General features: G+C 37.0%; 2 protein-coding genes across 2 annotated transcripts in view; one reads left to right on the top strand and one right to left on the bottom strand.

Annotated features, from left to right (window-relative positions):
* LOC129789885 (neuronal acetylcholine receptor subunit alpha-7-like) overlaps positions 1-14,015 on the top strand; it is a 69,522-nt gene that overhangs the window by 19,547 nt on the left and 35,960 nt on the right. The window lies entirely within an intron of this gene.
* On the bottom strand, positions 3,454-9,502 carry LOC129789940 (uncharacterized). The gene is made up of 4 exons (XM_055827074.1): positions 9,359-9,502; positions 9,168-9,291; positions 5,371-5,523; positions 3,454-4,121 (listed from the first exon to the last, which is right to left on the bottom strand). Exons 1-4 carry the CDS (start codon positions 9,442-9,444, stop codon positions 3,684-3,686), a joined length of 801 nt encoding a protein of 266 aa, XP_055683049.1. The 5' UTR covers positions 9,445-9,502; the 3' UTR covers positions 3,454-3,683.

Raw genomic sequence — 14,015 nt, 5'->3', positions numbered from 1 at the left:
TACCAGAGTTATGTATTGACGCACCCGAAGATTGGGAAGTAATTCCCCGCTATCGAGTGAGTGAAAATTATTTTCCATTGTAAAGTTTTCCTTAATAAAAAGCGCCCCTTTCTATGCTAGCCACTGAAGAAGGCTCCGAGCGGGGCCGAAAGCTCTGGGAAGATTCTGTGTTTCTTTGGGTAAGGAATTTCAACTGCCGACGAAAAACCCGGAAAGAAAATTATTTATAAAAAAACGTCGGAAAAACCACATGGATTTGACACACTTTTAATGTTTTGTTTTTCTTGGGGTTTTTCTTAAAATTAATTTTCCGATGTTGGATACATTTGTAGCCTGATTATTGAAGTGTAAGAAAATCACTTTTCGCCATCTTAGGTGTGACGCCATCTTGAGATTTTCCGACTTTTCCACAAAACCGCTCTAAAACACAAAGGTAGGTTTTTCTCAGGATCTACTGGATGGATTTTGATGGGGTAAAAAGCAAATGAAAGAGGAAACACCAATGCAGATTTTGATGTATTAGAATTTTGAATTTCCATTCTGGAGCTGAGAAAAGTGGAAAAACGTCAAAAATATCTGAACAAAAGTCACATTTTTCCACTTTTCTCAGCCCTAGAAAGCAAATTCAAAATTCCGCTACATCAAAATCTGCATTGGTGTTTCCTCTTACATTTGCTTTTTACCTCATCAAAATCCATCCAGTAGATTCTGAGAAAAACCTACCTTTGTGTTTTGAAGAAAATCTCAAGATGGCGTCGCACCTAAGATGGCGGAAAGTGATTTTCTTATTCTTCAATAATAAGTCTTCAAATGTGACCAACATTTGAAAATCAAGTTTAAGAAAAACCTTAAGAAAAATAAAAATATTTAATTTCACCAGCTCTCACAAGAGACCCCTCTTAAGATTTTTTTTCAAACATTATAAATATAAAGTTAGAATTAGAATTATGTAAATTATAAACATTTTTTTTTAACGATTAGTCAGAATAGAAATTCTAATATTCTTAAGGAAAGAGAAAGGAAATGATACAAATTATGAATTTCTTAAATCAATCATTTTAAGAAAAGGTTTAATGTCAAACGTTAGACAACAAATGGAAAAAAATAAATCGAATTATTCCGTTTAAAAATATAATTTAAGTTTAAAAAGGAAAAATTAACTAGAATATTCCTTTAGGGGAGGGCGGGGCTAATAAAGTCACTTAAGGGTTTGGAAAAAGTCGAAAATATCATATTTCGTAGCTAGATAGAACAAAATGATCTGAGAAAGAGTTGTAGGGAAAGAAATATCCTAAAGAATTGAGCTATTCATTTCGCTTTATCTGTTTGGGAAATATTATATTTTGAGCTTTTTCTAAACCCTTTAGTGACTTTTTTAACCCCGCTCTCCCCTAATGATACGTCAAACGTTAGAAATTTTAACCACAATTCAGCCAACGATTAAAATTCAAAGATTTTCAAATCCTAATTTGAAAAGTTCTTAAGTTTTCCTAAAAAATTCCACCAATTTCACACTGATTGCAATTCATTCACAAAGAAACAATTCTCTGCAGATTCCCAAATAAATTGGGCTCAGTTAGTGGAATTCATACCAAAAGCAATTCATCCGTTTCTCGGTAATTTTCTAACAAATTAAAATACCTTCCTCCCATTCATTATCAACAGGTAAAACCTCTAGCGAAAGAACAGAAATTCCTCATTTATTTAGATGATGCCTAATTTATTCCCGTGATTTTGAGAACAAACCTGGATTTCTTATCAAATATCTCACCGCAAGAACTTGTAGGTAGAGCGAGCTTTTACTTACATTTAACGATATACACCATCGCGCACCACCCCCGCTGTACCCCGTAAATGGGGCTTACATCCCTCCCTTGTATTGTTTTTGCTATATACCGTGAGAGACATGAAGGAGATTAAGCCACTTTATTGATTGCCTTCTGCTCAGTAGAACACATCGCGGAGGGGAAAATAGCAACATTTAATTATTGCTGAATTAATGATAAAATTTAACACGCCTCAATACATCCCCGATGATCCATTATGAGTGTGTCTGTCGCTTTGGAAATCTCACGCAGAGAGCTTCTGTCGCGGCCGGATATGAAAGATTTGTGGAATGGAGGGAAAACTACTCGAAATTTGGGACTAATTTATTGAATTTTATATCTGTGTGGATGTACATAGCGAAATATCTTTTGTGAAAGCACAAAATGTATTGCAAAATATTCCAAAGTGTATGGTCCTCGTATATAATATTGTATTACTAATGATGGGCCATACACATGCCCATTAATTTAATGTCCATTTCGAGAGCTTTCCGGTTTTTGGCCCCATTAAATTCAAAAGCTCAATGAGTGCGAAAATTGACTGTCGATTCATGGCCATTTTGTGAATTTCAATATAGATTTTGTTGTTAATTAATGTTTAATTTTAAATTGTTTTTTTTTATTTAATTTAAATTGCGCATATTGTTTTTCTTTCTTTTTTTAATTGAAAAATATAAATTTTGTTAATTACCCAAATGGGACACATGGTTGCAAATTTCTCCATGTATTTAATGGTGCGTTAAAAAAAATTTATAAAAAAGTAATTTCCCAAATTGAATTTTTATTTGAGAAAATAATTTAGTAATGAATTAAAAAAAAAAGGGAGAAATTAATTCATTTCAATGAAAATCGATTGTAAATTTCTATGTGCTTCAAATTGATGAATTGCAGGGTTTTCCTTTTACCAGAAAGATCTATTTTCAGTCTATATTATAACCCCATAGCTTCGGGATATTCCGATATTGGTAAATCAAGTGGGTGGCTGGGGGGATTGTGGGCAAAAAGGGAGTAGTTTTGAGGGATAGTGAGAGACTTTGAGATAGGTCAAGTGAATGATTGTCGAGCTGAAACTCTATCAAAGTTGGATGTTTGATGAATCAGTGGTAAAGTTCGATGGAACTCTAAAATGCTTAAAATGGAAATATGAATTTCCCTCCACTATTTATACCCAATTTCAAGTTAAACTCTATTGCAGAACTTTGTCGTGTAGTGATTAAATTGTGCAATTAATTCACTGCCTTCCACCGTCTTTTCATCTACTTAATTTATAAAGAAAAGTCCTAAAGTTTCTACAAGAAATTTTCACTTTTACCCTTAATTTTCTGCATTGAAAATCTTTCCAAACTTTAATTTTCTACAAGGATTGGAAATAATTTTAGAAAAAAATTAGGAAAAGCCCCCTTTGACAATTTTTCTTTGTATTTTCAACAAGTGTTAAAGAAAAATTGGAAAATTGCATTTTCTCGTAATGATAGAGAAAAGTTCTCCAAGAGAAAGTTGCAGAGAAAGAAATTATCAATTTTTAGAGACTTTTCCGGTTTGTCTCATGATAAATAGGAAAGAGAAAAGCTTTATGCAAAAGCTTCCGAAACTCCATCGCAACAATTTAAATAAAATTATGCAAGACTATGCTGTTAATTAATTACTTTAATAAAATTTATCCACATGCTTACGTACAATCAGGTACTGTCTAGTATTAGATAATACAATTAAAACTTAATTATTTCATAATTTTAAATACGTACAAAATGGAATAAAAACTAAAGATAGTTGCACACTTAATTTCTAAATTTTCTTCTTGCACTTTTTTGCATTTTATCTGCATGTCAAATGCAGTTTTTCCGCAATTTTCATTGCTCACACGTTCGTGTACTTCTGGAACAGGCTGATTACGTGGTCACTGTACTTGGCCAGAGGGGTTGGGTCGGAAGTGTGCAGAGACTCCGTGAGAGCCGCACTGACGTCCGAAAAACGAACGCGACTTGCATTGACTTCATCAATAGCCTCCTGAAGGAAAACATGGAGTGTGTTGGAGACAAAGTTTACAATGGTATTCTCGAAGAAGAAGATGACAATATCAATGGTTAAATTGGCCAGCCAGTCGGTGAGAATATTCCCACGGACGCGCACGTGAATATCACCAATTGATGTGACACGGAAGCCTTGCAAGAAGAGGAAGAAGTCAAACATATCGAGAAGGAGGTCCAAGCGAATCACCATGTCCTCCATGTGCCCCTCAACCCAACCCCGGAAAATCCCCAGGCCCATCACACGTGTCTCATAGTCGTAGTGATACTGCAAATGAAAGTCAATCATAACGCGTCCAGTTATTAAAGTTGGTATACCACAACGCGGATGGGTCAGTCTATGCGTTGTAATTTAATTTCTGAGTAGATTAGTAGGCAAAGTCGATTTTTTGTAAAATTTAACAATTTGACAGATTAAAATGCTCATATCTGAAGTTCTATAAAACCTACAGAAATTTCTTGACTAGTTCTGGAAAGGTATTGAAATAAGCTATAATCTGACATATATTTCGATACATTTCAAGGTCACCTCCAGAACACAAAATGGCGGATTTTTGTTCTACCAAAACAGTTTTTTGCACTTTTTGTCCTCAAGGAATGGTTCTAGAGGTTTTTGATGTTCTAGAAAGTTGTAGAGTTTTGCATAACCTTTAATTTGATACCAAGTTGAGCCGAATCGGACAAGCCGTTCAAGAGATATGGCTCTTAGAAATTTTCAAATTCAAGAATTTTTCAAATGGCTATATCTTCTAAACGGCGACATAGATTTTCTTCATTTTCGGGCTGGTGAAAGATATTGAGTCAGGCTATAACATATCAAAATTTAAAAGAAATCTATGATCGGGGTTCGAAGATATTGCCCCTTAAAGTTAGGCCATTTTTGTTTTTGTATTTAGCGCCTCTTGCAGACATTTTTAGAACTTGGAATGTTCTAGATAGTTGTAGAGCTTCTTAAAACCTTTAATTTGATACCAAGATGAGCAAAATCGGTCAAGCCGTTCTCAAGTTATATCGAAAAAACGCTTTTTGCTTTAGACCGCCATATTTGCTAAACGGCTTGACCGATTGTCAAGTATGAATTGTTGATGAAAACGTCTCACTGAGCCCTACAACATACTAAAATTTCAGACCTCTAACTATAAGGAAAGTGGTTGACAATATTCCAAAATGGCGGATGGCGGCCATCTTGGATTTCGAAAATTCGAAAAAAAGAAAATTTACACTCACATTTCTAAAGAAAACTTCAAACCGGAGGTCTCTATCTTTTACCGTTCTCGACTTATAAGGCAAAGTATGGCGCACCGGCCGGCAGGCCGGCCGGCCGGATCAAAAATTTTCCACCACCATTTTCGTAATGTGGGATGTGCAAAACGTGCTCATACCAAGTTTGAGCCCGATCCGAGGTGGTCGGTTTTTCCGACGATTACAATACTTGGTATGCCACGATTGTGGTATACCAACTAATATTTAAATTCAGCACCATACTCCTCAGTTGTGCTTCCTCTTGGCAAACTCACCGGCATCCTCGTGAGACGCGATGCTATTTCCATCCTTAGAAGCTGACGGTTGTACGACAAGAAGCAATCGTCCGCCCGACGAACGTCCTCGATGTCCAGTAGGAGACCATTGAACAAGTCAATGATACCTCCGTATGTTATCCAAATTGGTTGCTAGACACCAACAAGAGAAACATCCATGATTTGCTTTTATGAACTTCCAAAGGGACCGGGATATGGATATGGGATAAACAACATTGTCGTTGAATCGATTTTGAGTGCATCAGTATCAGGATTGTTTTGCTTGAGGTGTGATTGCAATGGAAAGTCAATCATAACGCGTCCAGTTATAAGAGTTGGTGTCCCACAACGTATAGAAGTTTGTTTATGCGTTGTAATACTATTTGTGAGCAGTATTAGTAGGCAAAGGTGATTTTTAGCTGTGATTCTTTCTTAAAAGAAGCACAGCTTCTGTGTACATTTTTGTGAACTTCAGTAATTTGATGCAAAAAAATGGTTATATCTCTGGTTCTATAAGGCCTACAGAAATTTCTTGACTAGTTATGGAAAGCTATTGAAATAAGCTATAATCTGACATATGTTTCGATACATTTCAAGGTCACCACTAGAACACAAAATGGCGGATTTTTGTTTCACCAAAACAGTTTTTGGCATTTTTTATCCTGAAGGAATAGTTCTAGAGGTTTCTGATGTTCTAGAAAGTTGTAGAGTTTTGCAAAACCTTTAATTTGATACCAAGTTGAGCAAAATCGGACAAGCAGTTAAGGAGATATGGCTCTTAGAACTTTTCAAATTCAAGAATTTTTCAAACTGCGATATCTTCTAAACGGCGACATAGAATTTCTTCATTTTCGGACTGGTGAAAGATATTGAGTCAGGCTACAACATATCAAAATTTAAAGGAAATCTATAACAGATGTTCGGAGATATTGCCCCTTAAAGTTAGGCAATTTTTGTTTTTGATTTTAGCGCCTCTTGCGGATGTTTTTGGAACTTGGAATGTTCTAGACAGTTGTAGGGCTTCTTGAAACCTTTCATTTGATACCAAGATGATCAAAATCGGTCAAGCCGTTCTCGAGTTATATTGAAAAAACACTTTTTGCTTTAGGCCGCCATATTTGCTAAACCGCTTGACCGATTTTCAAGTATGAATAGTCGATGAAAACGTCTCACTGAGCTCTACAACATACTAAAATTTCAGACCTCTAGCTGTAAGGGAAGTGGTTGACAGTATTTCAAAATGGCGGACGGCGGCCATCTTGGATTTTGAAAATGCGAAAAAATGAAATTTTACACCCACATTTCTATAGAAAACTTCAAACCGGAAGTCTCTATCTCTTGCCGTTCGAAAGTTATAAGGCAAAGTTTAGGCGACCGGCCGGCAGGCCGGCAGGCCGGCCGGCAGGCCGGCCGGATCAAAAATTTTCCACCACCATTTTCGTAATGTGGGATGTCTAAAACGTGCTCATACCAAGTTTGAGCCCGATCTGAGGTGGTCGGTTTTTCCGACGATTACAATACTTGGTGTTGGCCACGAAGTGGAACACCAACTAATTTCCTCCCAAATGCGGAAATGATGCTCCCGCAAAACAAACTGGAAATTCTATGGGAAACAATGGTTGACCAAAGAGGATTGCAATGCCTGGTATTTACATGTCGCCTCGTTTCTCACTTCAATATCTTCGTCATCTCTTGGACAAATCCAAAACTCTGTGTGTGTGATTCTCACATTGTTGGTGGTGCTTTTTTGTTTGAGGGAAAATTGCACAAAGAACAAAAGAGATAGCTTCGCAAAAGGATCAAAAGCTTCTAAATTGTTTTCCATTTCGTAGTAATATTTATACGAAAGGAAATTCTGTCAATTCTTTAAAAAGAATGGTCATGATTTAAAATTAGTTTTGTGCATTTGAAAACTAATATTCCTGCATTTGATGTACTAAGAAATGTATTTTGCAAATTGCTCACAAAGCTAAAATATGTACATATATCCGGTATTGATTACCTACATACATAGTATATCGTACAAGTTCAATAATATTCCCCAAAGCTCCGCTAAAGCTCCCGAGAAATACAATTCAAAAACATATTCGCTGTAAAAATCACTTAAGAATCCCCAACGTAATTTTATTCACTGTGCGGTGGTGCGGATTCCGTACCAGCTGCGTTTAAAGCTTTTTTTTTGTTCTCTTCTTTGTCTGAAAACTCCTTTCGTTATCTCTTTGTCTTGCCACACCTGAAATTTGATCCCGAAATTCCTCCCACAAACTGCGCACGAATAATCTTAATGAAACAATCGATTACAATCAGAGGGAATAATGAAAAGGTATATAGCAGAACTCTCTATCGCTTCTCGTTATCAAGCATTAACCAGACTTAGAGTTCTTATCGGAATGGATCACAAAGAATTGCTTTTTCTACATGACAAACTTTTTTGGAATGTCTTCTGTGACGGAGGAACTTCTTGATAGTTTTTAGCTGTGTTTCTTTCAGACACAGCTTTTGTGTACCGAGCAAAATCGAAAGTCGTCAGATCGGGCTCAAACTTGGGATGAGCACGAATTAGGGTCCCCACATTTCAAAAAACGTATGCGCCAAAAATAAGTTTTTTCCGGCCGGCCGTCCGTCCGGAGTTCAGAGCTAAATTGCAAGAGAACGGTAATAGATAGAGACTTGCGGTAAACGGCAAAGTTTAAATATCGACTGGAAGACATCCGATTATGATGTCAAATTTTACCCCCCACCCCCGCGTCCGCCATTTTGGATAACCTCAAAATTTTGTTTTCGCTATATCTCAGCCCCTGTAATAGCTAAAAATCTGAAATTTTTATATGTTGTAGGGGACATCAAGAGCTTTCCAACGATACCTCATTTTCGAAAATCGGTCAAGCCGTTTAGTCAATATGGCCGCCACAATTTTTCATCGAAAATCGACCATTACTCGAAAACGGCTTGACCGATTTTGATCAACCCGAGGTCAAATGAAAGATCTCAACAAACCCTACAACTCTCTAGAACATCTGAAGTTTCAAAAGTGACCGCTAGGGGGCCAAAAATCAAAAACAAAATTTTCGATGAGTTTTCGATGAATATCTCGAAAACTCCATTATCGATTTGCTTCATTTTTTGATATGTTATAGCTGACCATATTATCTAGCTCCATGCCAAAAATGAAGAAAATCTATGTCTCCGTTCTCGAGATATAGCCTTCCAAAGTTGGCATGTCATATCTCGGTTTCTACAAGTCCGATTTTGATCAACTCAAGTGCAAATGAAAGGTTTCGTGAATCCCTACAAATGTCTAGAACATTGCAAGTTCGAGAAATGACCGTGAGAGGCGCTAAAGTCAAAAACAAAGTTTTCGAAAATTTCGAACTCGAATTTTTCGAAAATGCCATTATCGATTTACTTCATATTTTAATATATTATAGTTGAGGTTAAGACCTTTCCAACGATAGCTCAAACTCGAAATTCTATGGAGCCGTTCCCGAGATATGGCGTTTTAAAGATTTTTTGGGGGATGACTTTTCAACTTCTCCCGACTTTGCGCGTATTTAAATTAATTTGCGTTATAGTTTGCTCTCACAAAATTGGTACACTGAAAGAAACACAGCTCTCGTAAGCTTGGTCAGCTTACCAGTACATTTTTTCTTGGCGTGAATTGAGGTATTTTTTAGAGTGAAGAATTTTCTAGAACAATCCAAAAGTTGAAGTAGAAGGAATGATGACAATTAATCAGGAGCTTTGAAATGATATGGTTTCACATTACACAATGAAGAACACTCGAATCACCCACTTACAGCTTCCCAGCCAATTGATGTAGGTGGCAGACCCATGGGAACGAGTCCAGAGTTCCGGAATATTGGTGCCATGTAGGTCAAAACGTAGTCCGTGTATTGATTCATATTTGCTCGTTGAACATTCCTTAGTGATTAGATTTAAATTTAATTTGTTAACTATTGTGGATGCATAAGACAACTTAACGCCCTACCTGCCACCCCAGATATCCTCCTCCACAGGGTGTACCTGCCCAACAGCGAGAGCCAGGAGGGCTACGCACACCAAACGATATCCCATGATTTATACCACTTCACAGCAATTTTCAAATACACCACTCGCCACACAAAAACTACCCGCCAGAGTAACGAACGTGCCTTTTTATACCTCAGCGGGATTTTACAATCAATGGGCTATTTATCAACAAAAAAATAAAAGAAGCAAAGATTGGTGGAGGCAACACCGTGGGACATCGAATCAATTAATTGATAATTTTGTCCGAAAGCCACCCAGTCAAAGTACCATTCATAAATTACTAACGACGAGAAGAGTATTAGTCAGGGGGCTTTTAACTCACATTTTTTTTTCAATTTGTTAACCAACACACAGTCCAAGTAGTATCATGCAAAAATTTGCCACACCATGAGAGAAGATTTTCCTCCCCAAAAAGCAAGAGTTTGGAAAATCCAAATATTTATGTTTGGGAAACTTAACTGCTCTAATTTCTCAATTCCCGCCAGAGGCAAAAGGGGTAAATAAATTCACCTAAACTAACGTTATCCTCTTGAATTTCAACGATATCTCTCCTTCTTTCTTGGCTACACTCCAGACACTGCAGCTTTCCCAGCTTTTCCACCTTCTCCCCCAATTTTGCTACATTTTCTCCCCCATTCAGCCAATTGACTGCACCTATAAAATTCCTATGTGAGGAAAATACGTGTGTGCATTGTGGTCTTGTTGCCTTTTCCACAGTGAAAATGCAGCAAATTTATTTTCACGTTTGCTGTGAAAATGTTCCTTTCACCAATCAAGAGGATATCTCTTCGACATTCTCATGATTTCATTTTATTTATTTATTTTTTTATATTTGATACGAAGGTATTTTTAAAGGAAATTAAATATTGGAAACTCGTGAGGAAGAAATAAAATTAGAGAAAAAAGAAAATTAATTTTTAGTTTTACTAAAACTTTGATTAAAACGTAGGTAGGAATTATTCGGAGTACGGTGAGGATAATTTTTCATGTCTTTTTTTCTCTTTTTTTTCTTAATTTTAACCAAAAAAAATACTAAACATTTTTATAGCCTGATGAAGATGGTGATGTATTGAAATAAATACCGAAACGTCATGACTGTGAGAAACTAAAGCTTTTTTTTTTATTATTCAGCCATGACCGCATTCAAAAAATTTCCTTTCAATAAACAATCTTTAAAAATCTTCATTCAATTAGAGCTTTCCATCCTAAATATCATTAAAGAAAATTCTGCAACATGTAAGGTTACAAAGCAATGATCCCACTGTTATGAATTAAAAATGTTCTGCAATTGTACATCACATTATATTGGAAGTTTATCGTTTAATCCTGAATAGTTTTAATTTGAGTTTTTATCTTGTATAATAATCTATTGGAAACTTTGTTTCAAATTTTTCTCTTTTAAATTTTCAACACTTTTTCAGAAACTTTTCTCCCGTAGTTTTCCTCAAATTGCTTTCCCGATGCTGGTCTCTCGCGTACAATGTACTATAAAATTGCAATTTTTATCATGAGGAAGCAAGATTTGTGGAAGAGATTTTCCTTCTTCAAATGTGAAAAGGAAAGAAAAACATGATGAGGAGACATGGAAAAAAGTTCTGGAGATGTCAGCTCTTCAATTTTCGTCTGCCAAATAAACCTTTTAGTGAGAGAGTTGCGAAGAGAGATTGTTTATTTGGACAAATTCTTCGGTGATTGTAAAAGGAGGGTTTTTGCGGAGACAAATTCCAAGAATTGCTGAATGATAAAATGAAGCCACTCACAGTCCACCAAAACTTTTGCTCTTCCTTATCAATCCGATCGATTGGGCGAAAAGAATTCCAAACGAGATATTTTGGAATGTGTTTGCCCCCCATCTCCCAGAAAGCTTTTCCTGCAAAAGCTCGCAAGTGTTTATTTAGAGGCTTTTTCATGCTTCTCCTCGACCTACACCCACCCACCCCATCTCAAAAGCTCCCTGCTTTTGTGCTGGTTTATTCTATAGTGCTCTGGAGGATCCGTGGTGGGTGTTAAATATTAATGAAGCTCCCCCCGGTCAAAAAGTGTGCAGACATTCATGGCAGCTTCAGTGCTTGTACTTTGCACTTTAGTGCGGAGAAAGCGCGCGGGAGGGTTGAGCTCAATGGGTGGGTGCTACCACAACAGAGTGACACAAAAGCACTCACGTGGAAGCGCTAAAAGCTGAAAAGGGACACCCCAAAACACCTCGTACAGGAGGAATAAAGTTCCCGTTTACGATCAACACCATTTTGTGATGTTCTCTCGTACAAAATATCGGCCTTTCTGCCACCCACTTGCCACCCTCCCCCCCTGCCGTGGCCCGATATGAAATCATGATTCTGTACAGAATTAAATTTCACTTCACCATCGTGTTTTTATCAACTACCCAAAAAAAGCTCTTAATCCAAGCTCGTACAATGTTTCGATAAAAAAAAAATAGCAACAAAAAAATCAATCAGAGTCAGATTCAGGAGGTGGCTAAATTAAGAAATTAATTGGATTTAAATGATTTTTGATGTATTTTTTTTAATTGAATATTAAAGTTAATTTTTAATTATTTGGGATTTATTTATAGCCAACAAAAAAAGGTAAATTAAAATCAATAGTGGTTTAAAATACTCACATGAAAATTCCTATCGAGGTATAAAAAATTACTCTGGGTGATTTTATTACACTCTAAAGTCTCTAAAAAAGTGGGATGAATGTACTTTTAATAATTAAGAGAAAATTTCTATTTATTTTCCAACTTTATATCCCAAAAAAATTATCCATGAATGGGAGAATTTTCCATAAAGGGTTGTTAACCCCTATTTTGGCTTTGAAAAAAATTTCTTATTCATAAAACTTTTTATTCATTCTCGCGTGCAAAGTGCGTGATTCACTCTACGTGCAATAAATAATTCACATGTAGATAATTGGGACAGATGGTGTGTGTGTGTGTGTTTAAAATTAGAATTTTTGATATCATTTCTCCAGCAGCAACCCTCGTACATCCCCCTTGTGTGCTATTTTTCTACACTCGATGGCACATATTGTGACGAGAAAATGGGTCAGGCGATGTGCAAAAATCATTACACGGAATATCCCCAGATTTGCCCGTCTCCTCATGCCTTATAATCTCCCACGAATGGGCGAGGGTAGAGAGAAAAAAAAATTCAATTTCCCCTTTTTAGGGAACTTTCCTTTTGCTCCTTCCCACCCCCCCCCCTCCCACTGCAGTACTCGCGCGCTGTTGAAGCAGCCAGCTAACGTCCCACGTTGTTGGTGGATACATACTTTGCGGAGGCCTCTTCCGCGTGCCATTAATGCGATGTATTCGCGAAATTCCCCGAATTATACGCGATAAATTATACTTTATTACGGAGCAGGCACGTTTGCATCCGTATTCCTTGCCTTCCAAAACCGATCTGTCATTTTTGCCGCCAAATCATTCTTTTTTCCCTACATTCTCTATTTTCACCACACGAATTCACCACTTCGAGTGCGCGCCAAATTCAAATATTATTTTATTTCATAAGTTTTCCGAACAGTCCCCTCTTTGAGCGGAAGCATACCGCTGAGCATCAAACATCTCTTCTTTTCGATTTCCACAAAAAATGGAAAGATTTGGCGGTCCTGCTTTACTACTTATGATCTCCTTTCGATAGCTCGACCTATTCATTGTGTAGCGTCCTTCTCAACTGTTTCCTTTGTCAAACGCTACTATCCCTAGCTGACAAAAAATTCCTCTGTAACTGCTATTACCTCATAGTTCTTGTTGACACTCTACAACTAAATTCTTAAGCTTCCAGCTACTATTGAGTTCCGCTTCTATTGATGTTACTGCTTCTCGACAACTTCCAGCTGTCGAATTTCTAATTCGTAATTTATCCACTATGTCTCGATGTATTCAGCTCAATGGACATTACTGACTCCACGAGCTCTAATATGTCTCTTTTGCCCTTAGAAATCTTCTAGAACCTCAATTTATAGATCTACCTCATGTAATTATTGTCAAATTCTCTAGCGATAGCCACAATTACGCTATTGTCAATCTTATCCACTGCGTACCTTGATATCATCTACAAGGGCTGCCACTGTAACGCCAGTGCCAACCATACTTAGAATTCTTTGACATCCTCTTCTACACGTTTGACGCTATGCTAAACTTCAGGCTCCACTTCCCAACCTGCAAGATCTTCTTACTGCAACATTATTTGGAGCGATCCCGCCGAATCGCTACTCGGGAGGTCTACTCACCGACCCTTAACATCTTCCTAAAGGCTTCATATAAATCGCAGCATACTTCACCATCGGATTTATTTTCTAAAAGCATCAGCCTACGAATGCAAATCTGCTTAATTGCCTTACACGCCTCCTGTCTGAACCCTACGGGAAATCTTGCAACTCATGTCACAAATGCTACTTCCATCCGGATCTGTGACTTAACACCTTGTCATTTAATTACCTTCAACTACGGTTTTCTTCACTGAATGTTTCTTATTATTAGAACGCAGTTGATAAGGGAGTTCGTCACTACAGCTTCTCGTTCATTTTCCAATTATACGAATGCTTCTTACGATCAACGAGATGCTAATTCTGCCTTTGTAACTTGTCTTTACCTTAGCCTCTTTTTAGAT

The sequence above is a fragment of the Lutzomyia longipalpis genome, chromosome 2 (genome assembly GCF_024334085.1).
Source record: "Lutzomyia longipalpis isolate SR_M1_2022 chromosome 2, ASM2433408v1".
In the NCBI taxonomy this organism is placed as follows: Eukaryota; Metazoa; Arthropoda; class Insecta; order Diptera; family Psychodidae; genus Lutzomyia; species Lutzomyia longipalpis.
Note: the sequence above shows the minus strand (reverse complement) of the source record. Positions and strands in the feature narration are given on the sequence as shown.